Source organism: Rhincodon typus, chromosome 1 (genome assembly GCF_021869965.1).
Source record: "Rhincodon typus isolate 14 chromosome 1, sRhiTyp1.1, whole genome shotgun sequence".
NCBI lineage: Eukaryota > Metazoa > Chordata > Chondrichthyes > Orectolobiformes > Rhincodontidae > Rhincodon > Rhincodon typus.
Window position 1 is genome coordinate 46955633 of NC_063332.1, and position 22688 is coordinate 46978320.

The following is a 22688-nucleotide window of genomic DNA, read 5'->3' on the forward strand; positions in this document are numbered from 1 at the left end:
ACAATTGGAATTCAGAATGTTCAATAAGAGCGGGTCATGATGGGAATTGCATTTTCTGCCTCAGCTACACTATATCCTGGGAATGTTTTGTCATAATTGAGACTGCTAGAACTCTAGGATTCTTTGCCAACTGTTTCAGCAACGACAATCAAATCAATGCATGAGATGGCAGATTTAAAAACAAATCTCTCAAAGGTTCTGAAACAGCTGAATCTCCACATCATAAACACTTTTAACAGGCTGTCTACAAACCATGATATGCAACAACTTCTTGGGGGAAGAAGTCATTTTAAACATTCTCCAGCAGTGTGTTGATCTGATTTTAAACTAGATGGGTGATAAGTCATAACTAAACGTCACATAGATTATAGCTGATGCCTTCTGTTCTGATTTAGTTGGTATACCTTGAAACAATTTTGCAATCCATCAATGAGTTGCTGCTTGTCAGTCCCTCTTGCATTTCAGTTTTGGCAAATTGCCACTGTACTCTGAATTTCAATGAAGTCAAATGACCCAGGAGCTGTGATCAGTGAAACTGAATAGTCCCCATTACCCCATGGTGCATAGAGCATAACATATGAAATAGTTACATCAGTAGACATTTGTCCCCTCAAGCCTGCTCCGCCATTCAGTAGCGTCATGGCTGATCTGACATTCCTCGCGCACTTTGCTGCATTTTCTTCATTCCCTGCTGATCAAGAATCTATTTGTCTCAGTCTTAAGTATACACATAACTCTGTCCCCCCAACTGTCTGTGGCAAGTGTTCCAAAGGCTCTCAACCCTCTGAGATTTGAAATTACACCTCATCTCAGTCTTAAATTGGTATCCCCTTCTTCTGAGACTTTGACCTCTGGCCCGTGACTCTCCCATGGAAGGAACCATCCTCTCAGCATTTACCCTATCTGGCCCCTTAAGAATCCTATATGATTCAGTGAGGAGGGAAGTGAAGGGTAAACTTTACAAAGACCTTCACTTCGCACAGTAATAAAAGAGGGCAGATGTCAGCATTAAATTGAAAAGTATGTTGTTTCAAAAAGCATTTTTGCCAATGTTACTTTCTTTGTGTCCTGTGGTCTTATTTGTATAAGGATTGTTGATACGAGAGCAGCTAAAGAGTTTTAGTAATTTTCTGCCAACTTTATAAGATGGAAAATGTTTTCCTTTTTAAAAGAAGACTTGTACCTGAACCCACATATTTCCACTGAGTGCAGAATGGAACCTATAAAAAAACTAAGACATCCTACCTGGCACCAGAAAGGAGCACATCATTGTAGTACAATGCGAGGGGTGGAGACCCCATCACATTATCAAATCTGCTTAATTGGTCAATTTTAGCTTTTCTACCATAAGCAAATTGAGGTCTGTAAGTGGCTGAGTCAGGGCCTCATGCTGACAGTGGTGGATGGGTGAGGGTTGGCCACGCATGCACGGGTGCGCACGTGCTCATACATACGTACGTTAATACATACATACACATATATACACAGACATACATACATGTGGCAGACTACCATGCTGTGCAGATCTGCCTGTGGGGCTAGGGAGGAGTCATCCTGCTTATAAACAAGCATCCAGAGGAGAATCACATTGGCAGCACTAACCGTCCTTGTGGGAAGACATATCTCCTTCTCACCTTCCACATTGACTTCCTGACACCTCTCCCCATGGTCTGCCTGCTGGTGCAGTTGAGGCCATTCCATTTACCTGGATTTTGGGGCCTCCAGTGCTGTTCCTCCTCCTGGACCTCTTGCAGTACCAGCCTCTAGGAACACTGCTGATACTGAAGAGTTGCCACCCTCTAATCGATCATCAGCTGCAGGTATGGTGTCCATCCTGGAGGCTCCAGAAGTCCCAGTAGCGGGCAGATATGTTAGAACTTAAATCATTTTAGAATTCCAGGAATGACCACAGAGAGTTTGCCTCTGGTTCTCCAGTCAGTGGACAGAGAATCACCACATCATTAAGTCCGGTCCTACATGTGGTACTTGCTGCATTAAAAGAATAAAATAACATAATCTCGTTTAAAAGGCTTCAGTTTAAAATTGATTGTAATCTTCCACATGAAATGTTGGGCTAGAAAAAAAGTATGTAATCAAATGATTTAAATTAGCTCCTTACAGTTGAATTTTAGTGTATATGCACTTTAGAAATACAGACATCACAATTAAGGCATCATGCCTCTTAATTTTGTTTAACACACTAAAATCGAATACATAACTTTCTTTCTTTTTCATTCCAGCCGAGGTGATCAAATTTTGGAGGTGGACTCAGTAAGCCTGCGACATGCAGCTCTGAGTGAAGCGTATGCAATTCTAAGTGAATGTGGCCCAGGCCCTATTAGCCTTATTATTAGCCGTCATCCAAACCCAAAGGTAAGACTTGTGACCAAGTCCAGGCATTCAATGGATTCTGAAATAAAAATAGAAAATGCTGAAATAGAATTCATTTTCAAATGATTATGAAAATACAAAAGATGTTGTGCAAGTGGAGGTCCAGTCCAATGGATTCTCCTTTTACCATTGAAAATTAAAGGATATAACTATGCGTACAGGCATCAGTTATCTCCCAAATCTGCTACACTATTATATATGTAATCTCAAATTATTCAAATACTGTATCCAAAAGTGTTATTTTATGAAATTAAAAGGTATATATAATTTGCATTTGAATGAATTTATACTAATTTGCATTTCACATACCATCTTCTTCCTCTGATGCTCTTAAGAAGTTTGTTCCATTGAGATCATTTTTTTGCTGAAATATCATGTTTATAGAATCATTGTGAATTTACCATCCTTCATGTACATCTGATCCTTGAAGGAGTAAATTCTGCTGTTTATGTGTGCCTCTCGTTTTCTGTTTGAACTGTTCCTTGTACCATCACAGATGGCACTTAATAAAAATTTTTACAGATTTAATAATTTTCAGAAATTAGAGTTAAATTTAGAGATCTACTGATCCCAACTATTGAGGGACATAGAACATAGAACATTACAGCGCAGTACAGGCCCTTCGGCCCTCGATGTTGCGCCGACCTGTGAAACCAATCTGAAGCCCATCTAACCTAAACTATTCTATTATCATCCATATGTTTATCCAATGACCATTTAAATGCCCTTAAAGTTGGCGAGTCAACTATTTTTGCAGGCAAGGCATTCCACGCCCTTACTACTTTCTGAGTAAAGAACCTACCTCTGACATCTGTCCTATATCTATCACCCCTCAATTTAAAGCTATGTCCCCTCATGCTAGCCATCACCATCCGAGGAAAAAGGCTCCCACTGTCCACCCTATCTAATCTAATCCTCTGATAAGGCTAACAGGCTAATGAGCTTTATTTAAAAGAAACTGGAAAGTTCAGAGATGCAGCAATCCTGTCAAACTTAATGACAGAAATTTATTATCACTCTTTGGACCCATTTCTACTGACTGCTGACCAAATTGATCAGAATTTTTCCAGCAATTTCTGTTTTTGATTCAGATTTCCAGCATCTGCAGTTCTTTGTTTCATTTAAAATCCTGAGGAGACTTGACTGGGTAGATGTTGAGAACATGTTTCCTGTTGTGCAAGAATCTTGAACTAGGGCCATAGTTTAGAATTAAGGGACCACTCAGTTAAAACAGAGGAGGAAACAATCATTTTCTCTTTGAAGGTTTTGAGTCTTTGAAATTTCATTCCTTAAAAGGCAGTGGATGCAGAAACATTAAATATTCTTAAGGTAGAGGTAGATATATTCTTGATTACTGAGGGGAATGAAAGATCATCAGGGAGATGTAGGAATGTAAAGTTGAGGTTAAAATCAGATCAACCATGACCTTATTGAATGGCAGAGAAGGCCCAAAAGGCTGAGTAGCCTACTTTTGTTCCTTGTGCTTGTGTTTTGTATGAGTGGCTATCTGCCTGATTGAAAATCAAGTGGCCTAGGGTTTCCAGTGGACATGCATTTAAGTGTGATAAAGGGGGTTTCTGTATCAACTTGGAAGAAGAAATGTCATCAGGCCTGCGCAATCACTCCTGGTCATCTTGATCATCTGAAATAAAGTAAAAGGAATACTGTTCTGGGCCTCTTCATATTCCAGTCTTATTTGGACTGGCTTCAGTGTGTTGCGAAATCAGTGACTTCCCTGCCAAACCCTAAGTTAAAAATATCATTGGTGTCCAATTGATGTAATCAGACCTGATCTGTGGATCTGTCAATTTAGACCTCACCAAATTAAAAATTAAGCAAAGTAGAATGTAGATGGCTTTCTTGTAGATAAGTAACCCAATTTTTGCCAAATGGATAGGTTTAATATTCCTCTTCTTTGCTTCCCCGGGTGGTAGGTTTGAGTAAGGGGTGGGGTTGGGGGGTCATTAATTTCTAGTGTGTAGTCTACCTGCCCTTCTGGCTGTTTGACCCCATGTTGTGTGACGTTTTCTGGCTCTGTATGTGGCAAGCAGCTCGTCCACCATCGGAATAACAAGGCTCTGAATGAATGGCCACTTGAGCACCGAATGGCCACCCTCATCTCAATATTCTACCCATAACAGGGTAGCCTGGTTGGTGTTGGGCAAGTTAAGGTGGGGAGGATGGTGTGGTCATCTGGTGCCCATCGGTATCTTGTAAAATCCTGCAACAACCACTCCCTGCCAGTCACCCTTATTGTTTTACCACCACACCTTCCTCAGTTACACTTGCCATTTTACTCTCACTCCCCCCCCACCATTGCTTCTCAAACCCATTACCTGTCGCTAAACTCACTCTGACCCTGACTCCAGTGAAATATCCCCCACAAACTGCAGTGACAGCTCCACTGGAAGTTCTTCTAGTCCCAGAAATAACCACCACTCCTGTCAAGTATGGCTGTGATCATAGAGCTGCTGGGAGACTCTGAGACAGACTTTCCTGACTCTGAGGCATGGAAATTCAGCTTTTATATAATAGTCGGGCAGATGGAGACAAGAGGACCACAGCACCCTGTAAAATATAATCCTTTGTTTCAGTGGTGGAGCATGTGTCTTGTTTGGACTTGTCATAAATATAATTTATCCCCAATTTGTCTAGTGTTTAACTCCTTGTCCTTTCTACTTTATGTAAAAGTTGTGTAAATCAGATGGAGACACCCAAGTGAATTGTAAGAAGAAATGTTCCAGTGGTTCATTGCCAAGAAATATAAGTGACTTTAAATTACAAATGTCTTCTGAGTACGTACTTAAAATTCATCACAACAGGAGCTCCATTTGTAACCATGACCTCAATTTTATGAAGTATTATTGATGTAGTTTTCCAAGTATTGTTCAAAATTGAGATTTATCAGCCTGGAAATATTATTACCATGGCTTTTACACATTCTGATAGTGAACATTTTTAATTTGGTCTGATTTGAGATCCGGGGTGGAATACTGTAAAATGCTATAGCTCTGCATAGTTGTTAGGTGCTGTCATAATTTGAAAGTTGTCGCAATTTTGTAATGCATATTTTAAACTGCCTGCATATTTTCAAGTAAAGTAGTCAGAAGCAAGACAAATTTTAGTGTTGTTCCACTTACTTCCTAAACTTAGTTATCTTGTGCAAGGAGATTGCCAATATTGGCTGTGGCAATTGCCAGGGGAGAAGACAAAATCAGGGAGATCAGCAGTGCCTGGTCATTCCTAGTCACCGGCTCCTGATGTGTCAGTCTAGCCAAATGGAGATGGCATTCAGAAAGACAAGAGGAAAAGAAGGAGCTCATGCTAAATGCTTCAACAAAAAGAAAGTTTACAGAGTGTCTTGAAAAACAGTGCTTGGCCCTATAAATATGAATTTGAAAACAGTTTTTAACTGTCAGATTTTCACTTGTGGGACGTGGGCGTCGCTGGCTGGCCAGCATTTATTTCCTGTCATTAGTTGCCCTTGAAAATTGGTGCCAAGCTGCCTTCTTGAACCACTGCAGTCCACAGGCTATAAGTTGGCTCACAATGTCCCTGGGGAGGGAATTCCAGGACTTTGACCCAGCGACAGTGAAGAAATGGCAATATGTTTCTAAGTCTGAATGGTGAATGGCTTGGAGAGGAACTTGCAGGTAGTCATTCTCCAATGTAGCCATGTCCCCCTAGATGGAAGTGGTCGTGGGTTTGGAAGGTGCTGTCTTGTGTTAATTTCTGCACAGCATCTTGTAAGTAGCTCACACTGCTGCTACTGAGCATCGGTGGTGGAGGGAATGGAGTGGTGACAATCACGGGGGCTGCTTTGCCCTAGATGGTGTCAAGTTTCTTGAGTGTTGTCAGAGCTGCATCCGTCCAGGCAAATGGGAAGAATTCCATCACACTCCTGATTTGTGCCTTGTAGCTGGTGGACAGGCTTTGGGTAGTCAAGAGTTGAGTTACTTGCCATAGTATTTCTAGCCTCTGACCTGCTCTTGTAGCCACTGTGTTTATGTGGCGGGTCCAGTTAAGTTTCTGGTCAATGGTAACCACCAGGGATGTTGATAGTAGCACTTGTTAGCCCAACCCTGGATATTGTCCAGCTCTTGTGGCATTTGAACATGAACCCCTATAGATGGGTTGGTCAGATTGGCAGATTGCACTTAACCCTGATAAGTGCGAGGTGATGCACTTTGGAAGAAGAAACAAGATGAGCGAGCATTTAGTGAATGGCAGGATACTGAGTAACTTAGATGAACAAACAGACCTTTGAGTAATTACTCACAGATCCCTGAAGTTGACAGAGCACATGAATAGGATAGTTAAAAAGGCATATGGGACACTTGCTTTCATCACTGGTGGCATAGAGTATAAGAGCAAGGAGGTAGTGTTGGAGTTGTACAGAGCGTCGGTCAGGCCACAGCTCAAGCACTGTCTGCAGTTTGGGTCACCTCACTACAGGATGGATGTGATAGCACTAGAGAGGTTACAGAGGAGTTTCACCAGGATGTTGCCGGGGATGGAGAAATTGAGCTGTAAGGAGGGACGAGATAGGCTTGGATTATTTTCTTTACAGCAGAAAGACTGAGGGGGGGACATGATTGAGATGTTTAAGATTATGAGGGCTATGGACAGGGTGAATAGTGTACAGCTGTTCCCCTTGGTCAGTCATGAGAGGGCATAGTTTTAGGGTAAGGGGCAGGAGATTCAGAGGGAATTTGGGAAAAATATTTTTCACTCAGTCGATAGTGGGAATCTGGAATGCACTGCCTGGGAAGGTGGTGGAGGCCGGAAACCTTACAAACTTCAAAAAATATTTGGATGAATACTTCAAATATCATATCATTCAAGGATATGGGACAAGTGCAGGAAATTGGGATTAGTGAACTTTTAGTGGTAGTTATGTTGGTGCAGACTCGGTGGGCCAAAGGGCCTTTTCTGCGCTGTATGAATCTGTGAATCTATGAAATTGCTTCAGTATCTGAGGAGTTGCAAATGATGCTAAACGTTGTGCAATCATCAGTGAACATCCCTAGTTTTGATCTTATGATGGAGGGAAGGTCATTGATGAAGCAGCTAAAGATGGTTGGGCCTAGGACACTACCCTAATGAACTCCTGCAGAGAGGGTCCTGGAACTGAGATGATGGACCTGCAACAACCATAACCATCTTCCTATGTGCTAGATATGAGTCCAACCAGCAGAGAGTTTGCCTCCTGATGTTAGGGCTCCTTGATGCCATACTCCATCAAGTACAGCCATGGTGTCAAGAGCTGTCACTCACCTCAAATCTCTGGAACTCAGCTCTTTTGTCCATGTTTGAACCAAGGCTGTATTGAGGTCAGGAGCTGAGTGGCCCTGGATGAACCTAAACCGGGCATCACCGAGGCAGGTTAATTGCTGAGCAGGTGCTGCTTGGTAATACTGTTGATGACACCTTCCATCACTTTACTGATGATCCAGAGTAGTCTGACGAGGTAGTAATTGGTTGGAATAGATTTGTCCTGCTTTTTGCCAAGACATAATTGGGTAATTTTCCATACTGTCAGGAAGATGCCGTGTTGTAACTACTGGAAGAGCTTGGTTTGGGGAGTGCAAGTTCTGGAACACAAGCTTTCAGTAGTATGGCCGGAATATTGTCAGGCCCCATATCCAATGCTTCCATCCATTTCTTGACATCATGTAGAGTGAATCAAATTGGCTGAAGACTGGCATCTGTGATGCTGGGGACCACTGGAGGAGGCGGGACTTCGCCTCCACAAGGACTGTGCGGTAGTCACTCTTATCGATACTGTCATGGACAGATGCAACAGCAGCCGGCATGTTGGTAGGGATGAGGTCAAGTATGTTTTTCCCTCTTGTTGGTTCCCTCACCTCCTGCCACACTCCCAGTTTGGCAGCTATGTCATTCAGGACCTGACCAGCCCAAACTGTAGTACTGTTGCTGAGCCACTCTTGGTGGTGAACATTGAAATCCCCCACCCAGAGTACACCCTCAGTGCTTCCTCCAAGTGTTGTTCAACATGGAGGAGTACTGCTTCATCAGCCAAGGAAGGACGGTATGTTGTAATCAGCAGGAGGTTTCCTTGCCCATTTTCAATCTGAAGCCATGAGACTTCATGGGGTCTAGCATCAATATTGAAGACGTCCAGTGAACACCCTCCTGACTTTGTGTACCACTGTGCCACCACCTCTGCTGGATCTGTCCTGCCAGCGGGACAGGACATATCCAGGATTGGTGATGGTGATGTCTGGAACATTGTCTGTAAGGTATGATTCCATGAGTATGACTATATCGAGCTGTTGCTGAACTGTTCTGTGAGACAACTCTCCCAATTTTTGCAAAAGCCCCAAGGTAGAGATGTACAGCACGGAAATAGATGCAATGTTTAGTGACATTGAAGTGGTTGAAAGAAGTTGTTGTGAGCAGCGTTCCTGATTAGATGTGCCTATGTGCCAACATGCAGCAACCGGATAGGCACCACAGAGGCTGTTCAAGGTTGCCCATTACGCTGAAAATGCAGTTGTTCTAAACATTTCAAGATACCACAGACTGTGCACAATGAAAATAATTGAGGATATATAGATGGTGAGGTAGAGCTGGCTATCATGAGTGTGCATGTGAAAACTAACAAACCGTTTTCAGATGATATTGGCAAGGGCAGCATGTAGTTGAGTAATGGGAGGAGGCAAAATTATTTTTGAAGTGCACTCACTTTGGTAATGTAGGAAAACAAGGGGCCATTTTTTTCCTGTGTGAGTATTTGGAGGTTATTCACACTGTATGTAACAACACAGCTAAAGCCTAATTCCATCTTTACCCACACATACGTGTTTTTGTCAGTTATCACTAGAAAGAAATCAGGAGCAGGTATGTTGTTTGATAGTTCCCTTCTTCCAGCACAGGAATACAAAGGCCAATTGTAGGAACTGATTCCACTCAGACCAGAGGGATCTTCTGTTGCCCTCTGATTAGATTCAGTTAATTATGAATTTGGAAATGCTGTACTATTTATCACTTCAGTGTACTCATCCTTCAATATCTTTTGTTGCTACATATCATAAAATATGTTCTTTTGATGGTGTATGAGTAGTCAAAGCTTCATATAAACTGCAGCTATAAATTTCCATGTAACTGGTACAGAAAGAACTGGCACAGGTAGATTACAATCTGGCACAGAGCTACACTGTTGTTCAGAATAGTTAAAGGCCTAGTTAAACCTCAGGACATAGTCAATCTGAGGATCATTAGGTGAGGTAGATTTTGTCATTACTCACCTAGGCATATGGAGGAGGTCAGGTAGGGGGCTCTCCACTTGCAATTTCACCTAAATAACATATTTATTAATAGTTATGAAACACGAGAACTCTCAGAGAATCATACGGGCAACAAAATAACATATCAGAAATAGTTTCTTATTAGGGAGAAACTATGAAGCTAAAATCCTATGTGCTCTTGCAATATAATAGTTTGATTCTTCCGTGTGCAATTCAAAAATTACACAATTTTATAAATAGTTCTCCCAAAAGAATGTTGAATGAATCATCAGGAAACTAAATACTGTTTTCTCAGTTCCCAAAAAATTACATCTTAAGTTCAAAAGACAAAGAAGCCCTTTTAAACATCTGATCAGAAATAGTTTCCATTCCAGCATGGAGGACAATCAAAATATCAGGTATAATCATGTAATTACTCAGCTTTTTGTTTGAGTATTTCAAATGGTTATTATTCACAAAAATACGATAGCTTTGGATTATTTGTTTTAAATTTTTTAAAAATGATAAACATATTCGCAGTAAAGTTTTTTAAAATATCAAATGTTTATGAAACTTTTGTTCATTAAGTCACAGACCTGCAGATAAAATAAACATTGTGAAATGATTTAAGTTGTTAAGAAGCATTTTTCCACTTCTGAAAACAGGACCACGGCTGCCAGGTTTTTCCAATGCTGTACCAGAATGATCATGCTTCAGATTTAGAGCTGGAAATTTTTCTGAAATCTACCCTTCATCCCAAGCTTCTTGTGCTGCTGCACTAATCATGATTTTTCGCTTCATAATTATGCGGGGGATATTTCTTTTTCACAATTAAGAAACCCGTTGCTTAGGAGTACATTATGTGATGGAGTTGCCACAGGAGCATGGGACTTGCCAATGCTACCACCTGCACCTTTCTTGAAATGATCTTCAAGATCTTACAGCAGTAAGTAGAGAAATCAGGCAGCTTCCCTGTCTTTGTCCTCCAACTGGAGTATTTGTAGCAGGAGTCAAAGCAGCATCCAGCAGTCTTCCAAGTTAGGTTACGGAAAAGGAATATGAGTCCATGGCAGGGAAACAATGGGAGAACTCACTGCCTGTTATGATTTTCCTCTGCTTTCTGCTCTGGGAGAGGGTGTTGCTAGAAAATCCAGCTTTTAGTATCAGCAAGCTAATTGAATGTGGAAAGATATCATAGCCAAGGTTGATCCAACACTTAACTAACATCACATCAGTCATCAATTCCATGGATTCTGCCTGTTTATTTTCTCCTTCGCTGATTGGGAACACAATGGATGATCTGTGGAAATAGGCTCATATCACACTACTACAGCTGCTGGAATTTAAATTCAATAAATCTGGAATTGAAGGCGTGTCTTAGCCATGAAATTATCATCAATTGTTATAAAGACCCATTTGATTCACTAATGGAGCTGATGAACATGGCTTTGTTAAGGAAGGTCATGCCTTGCAAGTTTGATTGAATTCTTCGAGGAAATGATAAGGAGGATTGATGAGGGTAGTACACTGGATGTTGTCTATATGGCTTTTAGTTAGGCATTTGACAAGGTCCCATGTGGCAGACTGGTCAAAAAATTAAACGTCCATAGGATACAGGATAATGTGTCGAATTGGATCCAAAGTTGGCTTAGCAACAGGAAACAAAGGGTAATAGTCTATCGCTGCCCTTGTCAATGGAAACCTGTTTCAAGTGGCATTGCACAGGGCTCACTGTTGGGATCCCTGATGTTTGTTTTATACATTAACGATTTGGACTTGAATGTGGGTGGGCACAATTGGGAAATTTACAGATGACACAAAAATTGGCAATGTAGTGAATAGTTTAGAGGATAGCTGTTAGCTCCAAAATTATGTATATGGGTTGGTGGAGTGGGCAGGAAAGTGGCAGATGGAGTTCAACTCTGATAAGTGTGAGGTAATGTATTCAGGGAGGTCAAACAGTAAAAGGGAATATGCAATAATATACTGAGAGGAGCAGATGAAATGAGACATCATGGCTGCAAGTTCACAGGTACCTAAAGATAGCAGTACCAGTAGATAAGATTGTAAAGAAAACTTATGGAATTTTGTGCTTCATTGTCAAAAGTGTAGAATACAAATGTAGAAACTGTATAAGGCACAGGTGAGGCCACAAATGGAGTTTATGTGCAGTTCTGTTCAACACATTACAGGAAGGACGTAACTGCTCTGCAGAGAAGATTTACTGGAATGTTGCCAGGGCTGGGGAATTGTAGCTACAAGGAGAGATTGGAGAGGTTGGGGTTGTTTTTCTTGGAACAGAGAAGGCTGAGGGACAACATGATTGAGATACACAAAATTTTGAGCAGCAAATTCAGGAACTCACCAGAGAATGATTAAATTAGACTTAGTATTGTGTAATATGTCAAGATGAATTAATGACCACAGAATAAAGGCACCCCTTTGTATCAGTGACTGCACTGTGATTGAATTTTACATCCAGTTTTAATGGGAGAAAATTGGGCCTAAGGCTAGTATCTTAAACCTAAATAAGGGTAGATGTGTGGGCAAGAAAGCTGAGCTAGCTGAAGTGAACTGGCATACAAGGCTAAGGGTTAGATCAATAGAAATGCAGTGACAGACATTTAAAAGAATATTTAAAAATGCTCAGCATAAGTACATTCTACTATATTAAAAAAAATTCTAAGGTGAGGATGCAACATCCGTGGTTAACTAATGAAGTTAGGGGAAGTGTTAAAATTAAGGAAAAAGTATACAATTGCACAATGATGAATGACAGATCAGATGATTAGTCAGAATATAAAGAACAGCAGAGAACCATGAAACAGCTCATAGAATCCCTACCATATGGAAGCAGGCCATTCAGCCCATTGAGTCCACACTGACCCTCCAAAGAGCATCCCACCCAGACCTCCCCCCCACCCTATCCATGTAGCCGTGCATTTTAGCATGGCCAATCCACCTAACCTGTACATCTTTGGACTGTGGCAATAAACTGGAGAACCCGGAGGAAACCCACGCAGACACAGGGAGAATGTGCAAACTCCACACAGACAGTCACCCAAGTTAATCAGGAGAAAAAAATTAGAATATCGGACAAAGCTAGCTAGGAACATAAAAATGGATAGCAAGAGTTTCTACAGGTATTTAAAAAGGAAAAGAGTAAGTGAAGTTTGTATTGGTCATCTAGAGAGTGATGAGGAGTTAATAATCAATTATAAAGAAACGGTGGATGATAGGAACAAATGTTTTGTCTTCACTATAGAATACATAGAAAACATTCCGATAATAGCTGTATATCAGAGACAGGATATTAGTGAAATTGCAATCATTAGCAAAGTAGTACTAAGCAAACTGATGAAGTAGCAGTCTGAAAAGTCGCAGGGTTCAGATGGACTTCATCCTAGAGTCTTAAAAGAGATGTGTCTAATGAGGTAGTGTTGGTGCAAATTTTTCCAAATTGCTTAGATTGAGATAACGTTCCAATAGACTGACTGTAGCAAATATAACCTTCTATTCAAGAAGGCAGGGAGACAGAAAACTAGTAACAATGGCCAATTAATCTGACCATCTGTTGTCGGGAAGCTTTTGGGATTGACCATTAAAAAGATGATAGCTGCACACTTCGAAAATCTCAAAATAATCTGGAAATATTGGCGTATGGAAATCGTGTTCAACCAATTTATTGGAGTTTTTGATGGAGTAACATGTGCTATGGATAAAAGAGAGCCTGTAAACATACTGTACTGGAACTTGCACAGGCATTTGATAAGGTGCCACGTCAGAGGTTATTGCAGAAATTACAAGCTCATGGCAAAGTGAGTAACATAGTAGCTTGGGCAGAAGATTGACTAGCTGGCAGAAAATAGAAAGTATGTATGAATTGGTCTTTGTCTGATTGGTAGGAGGTTGGAGTCTTGGAGTTGTCTGTGCTGTTCCCTCAACTTTTTACAATTTACATCAATGACGTGGATGAGGGGAGTGAAGGCATGGTAATGATACTTGCAGACTGCCCCAAGATATGTAGGAAAGTATGTAATGAAGAAGTTATAAGGAAGTTGCAGGCAGATATAGATAGTTCAAGTGAGTGGAAAAAATATGGCAGAGGTGGTATTATGTGGGAAAATGTGAAGTTGTTTACTTTGACAGGAAGAGTGAAAAAGAACAGTATTATTTGAGTGAAGAATGGCTGGAGAATTTTAAGACACCGGGATTTAGATGTTCTTAGTGCATGAGTCACAACAGGTGAACATGTAGATGCAGTGTGTAATCAAAGCAGTAATGCAATGTTGTCCTTTATTACAAGAGGATTACTAGATTGATCCCTTGAATGTGTTAATTCTGAGGATAACTGGACAGGCCAAGTTTTGAAGCCACTAGAGCTTTGAAGAGTAAGGGGTGACTTTATTAAAGTATATGAGGTCCTGAACAATCTTGACAATGTGGACTTAGAAAGGGTGTGAGTGAGTCCAGAGCCAGAGGGCAATGTTTTAGTGTCACCCTTTAGTACAGATATGAGATGAATTTTTTTTTCCCTCTGAGCGTTATGCAACTTTGGAACCTCTGGCTCAGAACGTGGTAGAGGTGGGGTCATTGAATGTTTTTAAGGTAGATGTGGATAAATTCTTGTTAGGCAGGGGAATCAAAGGCTATCAGGTAGACAGGAATGTGAAAATTGAAAATGGAATAAATCAGCCATGATTTTATTGAATGGCAGAGCAGGGTGAGGGATGAATAACCTATTTCTGCTCCAGTTTGTTTCTATGTAATGTTCTGTTCTCATTCACCTGATGAGACCATATGTTACTCCAGACTCTTAACTGCCCTCTGAAGTGACTTAGCAAGCTGCTCAGTTCAAGGCAGTTAATGATGGGCAACACATTTGGATCTTGCCAGTGATGCTGATATATTCTAGATAGAATAAGAAAAGAAATTGCAGCACCTCTCAACTAATGTGGCAGAAGTGAGGAATTGAACTTGTGAACTTTCTGCTTTGTTTGGCTTAGTAGTGACCCACAACAGAAAGTTCAAAATTATTTAGCACCATTGAATTTGCTTCTTTTTTGACTGCATTTCACTATATGGGCAGTAGAACTATGACCAAAGTATTATCCATCTATGTATGTTGTTTTTCTTGATAAATTGGCATCAATTATGCAGAGATTGAGCTTTTGCCAGAGACTGATATTTGTTATTGTGCACAGATTAAGGCTCCTTATTTGGTTAGTCGAAAACTTTGCCCCGCAACTTGACACTGGTTGCCGAACTGATTCCTTCCCTAAAACAGATCCCTCTCACATTGAAGCATTTTCCACATTTTTAGAGCACGATGTTTAAATTGAGCTTCCTGAGTTACATTCTGTAGAATTGCATCTCAAATACAGCTGTGGTTCTGCTACATGTCTAATGGACATTAACCGGAAGCTGACACTTATGCTATTTGTGTCTTAAATGAATATACTCTACTTTAAAGAAGCTCAAAGTTGTTTGGTTATAGAGATAAGCCACAGATCCATGTGTACCATTATGATTAAGTGTTAATGATTTTACACACAATCTTTTTAAGCAGGATTCAAATAATCAAAGGAAAAAATATTTTAATTGAAGTTGTTTCCCCATTGGCATATCAAACCCCATTTACTGGTCTTACAATGCCAGTAAAAACTAACATGAAGTGGTAGGTTTACAATTTCCGAGAATGAAACAAGTGGACTTTGTTTATTTTTTGAGGATCTCATAGTGAACTTGAAAAAAAAAATTCACTCTTGCATAACTTCTGGCATTCATTCCTTTACTGCTTGGAATCCAAAGAGCCTGGCTGGAAGGAAATAACTGGAGCAAGACTGCAAAGTATTTGAAATCTGATCAATGTACATACCATTCACATACCATTCAAGATAAATGAGAAGCAGGCTCCTAAGTCAATGAGTCATATTGGCAGCAAAATGACAGAACTAAGGACATTAATGCCGCCAGTGCAAACATGTTAATATAATCCCCCTCCCAAAACAAAACCATTAAGGAATGTAAATATGCAACTGTTTGCAACATGAAGGATAATGGGCGTCTCAAGTATTGATTAATTAGTGTTCATTTACAATTCATTAAGTTTGTAGAGGTGGATAAAATAGTGATGTTGTTCACTTCATAACTTTACATAGGGACTTTGTGTGAATCTCAATGAATGCAGGCTTGCAGCTGGTTCTGCACAAGGAACCAATATAAATGTGATTTACCGTAAATGCCTGAATGGAAATCAAAACATAGCCTGAATATTGATATCATTGTAAGCAGGAGTTTGGGAAGAACAGGATTTCACATGCTTTCTGCCTAGTTTCTGATCTTTTGAGAAGTAGCTATAGAGATTTTAATGGTGACTTGCAATGCTATATTGAGTCATGCACTGGCTGTGCTGTGTTAGTTGACTCTGACTAGCATAAAAAATTACAGTTTTCATACATCGTGTGATGATGTGGTGTTACCATCATCTGAAATGTGCAGTGCAGCTGCCCAGGAATGTTGAGAGAACTACTGTTTCATTCTTTCTCCGTGGACAGAAAATGTTTTACCATGGGAGTTGATTGAATGATCCCATAGCATTACAGGAAAAAGGGAAGGTCTTGTATTCTGCCGCTACAGTAGGGGGTGCACTTAACATGCGTTCAAGTGCGCTGTCTGTGACGTCACTGGCCAGAGACACTGAGAGTAGCTGCCTGCATCAAAGAGCAATCTCTTGGTCGGCTGCTGATCTCTGCCCCACCCCTAAAACCATAAAACATAGGAGCAGAAGGAGGCCATTCGACCCATCAAGTCTCTCCACCATTTAATGAGATCATGGTTGATCTGACAATACTCGACTCCACTTTCCTGTTTTATCCCCCAAAATCCTCAATACCCTCCCTGATTAAAAATCTGCCTATCGTAGCCCTGGATATATTTAATGACCCGCCTCCACAACTCTATATGGTAAAGAATTCCACAGATTCATTACCAGCTGAGAGAAGAAATTCTTCCTCATCTCTGTCTTAGTGAGGCCCCTTATTCTGGGATAATGCCCTCTGCTCATAGATTCTCCTAGAGAAGGAGAAACAACCTTTCTGCATCTACCCTGTCAAGTCCTGTAAGAATCGTAAATGTTTCAATCAGGTTGTCTCTCATTCTTATAAACTCTAAGTACATGCCCAACCTGCTTAACCTCGCATATATAAAAAATGCCCAAAACTGGGCTCAACTTTTTCTGGACTACTTCCAGTGCCGGTATATCTTTCCTTAGATAAGAAGACCAAAACTGTTCACAGTATTCTTAGTGTGGTCTAACTATTGCTTTGCAAAGTTTCAGCAAAAACTTCCTTCTTTTATATTGTATTCTCTTTGAAATAAAGACCCATTATTCCATTTGCTTTCCCCGTTAGCTCTTGAACTTGAATGATAGTTTTTTTTTTGATTCACGGACGAGGTCTCCCAAATCCCACTGTGCTGTAGCTTTTTGTAGTCTTTTTCTAGTTAAATAACATTCAGCTCCTCTGTTCTTCCTGCTAAAGTGAATAACCTCACATTTTTCCATATATAGAGCTATCAAATCACCCTCTTCTGGATGACTTCACATCTTAACATTGCCCAAGTCCTGAGTGATGGCACATTCAGAATCTCTACATTACCTTCTCTGTCGAGGTTAAAATGTGGAACACCAGCATAGCACGATCTGTGTCTCACACTTCTTTCAAACTATGCACTGTCTTCTCCTGCAGGATGAATAGAACCAGATTTATGAGAGGGTTGCTCTCCCTCATAATGTTCATATGAGATTGCCCTTAGGAATGCACAAAGTTCATTTGAACCCATTTATTAGGGTTGCTGACACCTCAGTAGTGCAACTGGCCACTTGCTCTGACAAAATTAAAGAGAACTATGGTACTGAGTATGCTCTGTTCACATGCATGTTGTTGTATGCAGAGTAGACCTGAAAATGAGGTGTTACTTGCCACTCATTTTTCCATAAGAGCATAAGAACTAGAAGCAACAGTAGATCACACATGCCTGCTCCACCCTTCATTTCAATCATGACTGACTTTCAGCTTCAAATCCACTTTCCCACTCACTCTGACTCATTTGACAGCTCTATTTTAAGATGAATGGGATGCAGTACACTCCTGTCCAGTGTATGCTGTGATTTGATTCCCTTAGAGTCCAAAAGTCTGTTATTCCCTTATATGTATTCAACGATGAAGCATCCCATAGCCCTCTAGGGCAGAGCATTCCAAAGATGCGCACCCCTTTAAGTGAGGAAATTTCTCCTTTAGTCCTAAATGATTGACCCCTTACCCTTATATCAGAAGACTGTGACCCCATCTTTTAGATTCCCCAGTCAGAGGAAAACATCTCTCACCATCTGTTCTGTCAAGCCATTTCGTAATCTTGTATGTTTCAATGAGATCACCTTCCATTTTTCTAAATTCCAGAGAATGTAGAACTAATTTTTACTGTTGTCCGTCATAGAACAACCCTGTTATCCCACTGATTTATCTACTGAAACTTCATTGCAAGGCCTCCAATGGAAGTGTATCTTTCTTTAAAAATAGCAACCAAAATGGCGTACAATGCTCTAGGTGTGGTTATACCAAAGCCTTGTAAAATTATATTAAGACAAATTTGTGAATTACAACTAACTTTCAATAAAGTCCAACATACCATTTGAGTTTCTGTATGCTAACTTTGTGTGATTGTATGAGTACATCCATTTTCAATTTTCATTTCTTCTTAAAAATATTTTGCTTTTCTATTCTTACAACAAAGGTGAATAATATGGTATGTGAATTTCAATACTGGTGTGATATTAGGTATGAAGATTGTGCGTCCCAATGACTGAAGGATCAGATCAGACAGCATATCCCTCTATATATATATTATATAACACACACACACACACACACACACACACACCTTGCAGTTACAAAACTTGAAACTCAGTAATTAGGTAATGCTGGATATTGATCAATGAGGGCAGGGTGGTAGATGTTGTCTACATGGACTTTAGCAACGCCTTTGACAAGGTCCCACATGACAGGCTGATGCAAAATGTAAAGTCACATGGGATCCACAGTGAGTTGGTACGATGTATACGTAACTGGCTTAGTCTTAGAAGACATAGAGTAGCAGTGGAAGCGTGTTTTTTGACTGGAGATCCTGTGACCAGTTGTGTTCCACAGTAATGTGTGCTGGACCCTAGTGTTTGTAATATACATAAATGATTTGAAGGACAAAATAGGTGACCTAATTAGTGAGTTTATGGACAACACAAAGATAGGGAGAAGGGGATAGTGAGGAGGATTGCCTGAGGTTACAGCAAGACATAGATAACGTGGAGAAATGGAAAATGGAATTTAATTTGGAAAAATGTAAGGTGATGCATTTTGGGAGATCTAATGCAGGAGGGAAATATACAGTAAATGGCTCTTAGTAGCATCAACATAGGATCAAGGTGTACAGGTCCACACTTCCCTGAAAGCAACAAATCAAGTGGATAAGGTGATCAAGAAGGCAAATGGTATGCTTATCTCCATCAGTCAGGGCATAGAGTGTGAAAATTGGCAAGTCATTTTGTGAATGTGTAGACCTTTAGTTAGGCCACATTCGGAATATTGTGTACAGTTCTGGTTGTCACTACCGGAAGGATGTGGAGGCTTTGGAGTGGGTGCAGAAACAGTTGACAGGGATGTTGCCCGGTTTGCAGCGTATTGTCTATGAGAAGAGATTGGACAAACTTGTTTTGTTTTCATTTAAACATCGAAGGATGAAAGGCGACCTTATAGAAGTTTACAAAATTATGAGAGGCATGGATAGAATGGATCGTTGGAGTCTTTTTCCCAGGGTGGAAATGTTAATTACTAGGAGACATAGGTTTAAGGTAAAAGGGGATGGGTTTAAAGGAGATGTGAGAGGCAAGATATTTCAGAGTGCCTGAAATGCACAGCCAAAGAAGGTGACAGAAGCAGATACAATAGCAACTTTTAAGGGGTATCTTAACAGATACATGAATAGGCACGGAATAGATGAATATGGACCACATAGAGGCAAACATATTTTAGTTTAGAATGGTTTCATGCATCAGTGCAGTCGTGATGTGCCAAAGGGCCTGTTCCTGTGCTGTATTGTTCTTTGTTAATCCTGAGTGTGTGAAGAATTACACTGACAACAATTTAAGATTGTCAGTTGGGCTTGCAGTGTTGCACATTTTGTATGTACTAGAAGCTACGTGTACGCGAACTGTGTCTGTTTCAGCTTAACAAAATAGGTGACAGGCATTCTCTGACTCTTCTCTCGGGACAATGCGTTGACAAATCAGAGTCAACATGACTTTTCAAATGTGTTTCTGTACCCAAAGAGTTACATTGTCATCAAACTCTAATGGTCTGTTCTGAGGAAGGGTCACCAGACCCGAAACGTTAACTCTGTTTCTTCCCTTCACAGATGCTGCTAGACCTGCTGAGCTTTTCCAGCAAATTTGTTTTTGTTCCTGATTTACAGCATCCGCAATTCTTTCAGTTTTTATTTATTATTAACATGATAAATGGGACAGAATTTGAACACATCTAGCAGTTTAAGACTGGGCATCCATGAGTCACTGTGGGCTATCAACAGCAGCAGAGTAATGTTCCAACACAAATCTGCAACCTCCTTGCCTGGCATATCCCCACTCTACCCATTACCATCAATTGTGGTTCAGTGAAGAATGCAGAAGGACATGCCAGGAGCAGCACCAGGCAAACTTAAACATGTGATGTCAACCTGGAGAAGCCACAAAACAGGATTACTTGCATGACAAACAGTGTAAGCAGTAAGTGATAGACTAGTGATTCCACAGCTAATGGATTAGATCTGAGCTCTGCAATCCTACCACATCTAGTCATGACTGATGGACAACTAAATAAGTCATTTGAGGAGGAGGCTCCACAAACATCTCCATTCTCAACGATGGAAGACCCCAGCCCATCAGTGCAAAAGATAAAGCTGCAGCATTCGCAACAATCTTCATCCAGAAGTTCTGAGTGGATGACCTATCTCAGTCTCCTCCAGAGGTGCCCAGCCTCATAGATGCCAGACTTCAGCCAGTTTGTTTCATTCGATGCGATGTTAAGAAATAGTCAGATCCGCTTGGACCCACTACAAATACTATGGGTCCTGACAACATTCCGGCAATAATACTTGTGTTCCGGAACTTGCTGCTCCCCTAGGCAAGCTGGGCAGGGCAGCTACAAAACTGGCATCTATTTGACATTGTGGAAAATTGCCCAGGTACATCTTGTACACAAAAAAGCAGGACAAATCCAACCTGGCCAATTACCACCCCAGCAGTCAACTCTCAATCATCAGTAAAGTGATAGACAGTGCTATCAAATAAACAAAATAGAGATGCAGAGCCAGGCGATATGTTGTACCTGCATGATGTGGGAACTGGTGGACCCCTTTGTTGTTCATAGTCATTATATCTAGAGCAAGTGTTGGTTGCTTGAGGAACTCCAGCTCAGAGTTGATGAGCTGGAGTCTGAACTTTGAACATTGCTGCACATCAGGGAGGAGGAGAGTAACCTGGATGCTGTCTTTCAAGAGGCAGTCCTGACGAACCCCTCAAATGAACTACCTCAAATTCAGTCAGTAGTCAGGAACAGAAGGGTATGTCTATGAGCATGGCACGTAGAGGTATCCAGGAGGTAGTGTTGAAGAAGCCTCAGCTCCTGAAGGAGACAATGGCTTAGTAATATTATTACTAGACATTTAAGCCAGAACTCCTGGGTTCAAATTCCGCCATGGCGAATGGTGGAATTTGAATTCAGTAAAGAATTTGAAATTAAGGGTCTAATGATGATCATGAAACTGTTGCTGATTGTTAGGAAAAATCTATCTGGTTCACTAATTTTCTTAAGGGAAGGAAACTGTCAACCTTACCTGGTCTGGTCTACATGTGACTCCAGACCCACAATAATGTGATTGACTCTTAACTGCCCTCTGAGCAATTAGGGATTCACAATAAATGCTGGCCACATCCTGTGAGTGAATAAAACAAAAGCCCTTGAGCTTGCTGAACAGGTTTAAGATTCTTGCTCCCTGTATGGATGAGAGCGAGGGCTGTTGAGAGGATGAGCAAAATGACCACAGCACTATGGTATAGGGAACCATTGAAGAGCGGGGAGAAAAGAGAAAGGTAGTAGTGATCATAATGTGATGGAATTTAATATTCAGTTGAAAGTAAGAAACTTGGGTCAGAAAAAAACTGTTTAACTTAAATAAAGGAAATTACAATTAAATGAGAACAGAGTCTTCTAAAATGAACTGGGTGAGTAGATTAGCCGGAATGACAGTAAACAAACACTGCCAGGCATTTAAGGAGGTAATTCATGACTCTCAACAAAAATATATCCCAGTAGGGTAAAAAGATCCTAAAGAGATATAATCCAACCATGGCTAACCAAGGAAGGAGAGTTTAAAGTTCAAAGAGAAAGCATATAAGGAGGCCAAGTCAGTGATAGCCCCAAAGACTGGGATAAATTCAGAATCCAGCCAAGGAGGACCAAAACGATAGTGCAAATAATCTATGAGGAAGTTTAGAGGAAATAGCAGAGGAGTTAAACAGACATTTTGCATCTGTCTTTATAGTGGAAGAATACCCCCATTAATACTGAAGAATATGTGGGATAAGTTAAATACCATCACCATCATAAAAGAGATCGTAACAAGGCTAAAGGCAGATAAGTCACCTGGCCCTGATGAGTTGCATTCTAGGATCTTGAAAGAGGTCGCTATAGAGATAGTGGCTGCATTGGTTGTAATTTTTGAAAAATCCTTGGATTCTGGAGAAGTATCAGAGGATTGGAAAACTGCTAATGTGAGACCTCTATTCAAAAAGTTGGGAAGGCAAAAAATGGGTAACTGCAGGCTGATTAGCCTAACATCTATTAAAAACCAAAAGAACTGTGGATGCTGTAAATCAGGAACAAAAACAAAGTTGCTGGAAAAGCTCAGCAGGTCTGGCAGCATCTGTGGAGGAGAAAA

The 22688-nt window shown here is 40.7% G+C and overlaps 1 protein-coding gene across 1 annotated transcript in view; it reads left to right on the forward strand.

Annotated features, from left to right (window-relative positions):
• pdzd2 (PDZ domain containing 2) overlaps positions 1 to 22688 on the forward strand; it is a 163533-nt gene that overhangs the window by 106085 nt on the left and 34760 nt on the right. Inside the window, exon 14 of the mRNA XM_048614884.1 lies at positions 2241 to 2373. Coding sequence (XP_048470841.1) covers positions 2241 to 2373 — 133 coding nt within the window. The remainder of the gene's footprint in view (positions 1 to 2240; positions 2374 to 22688) is intronic.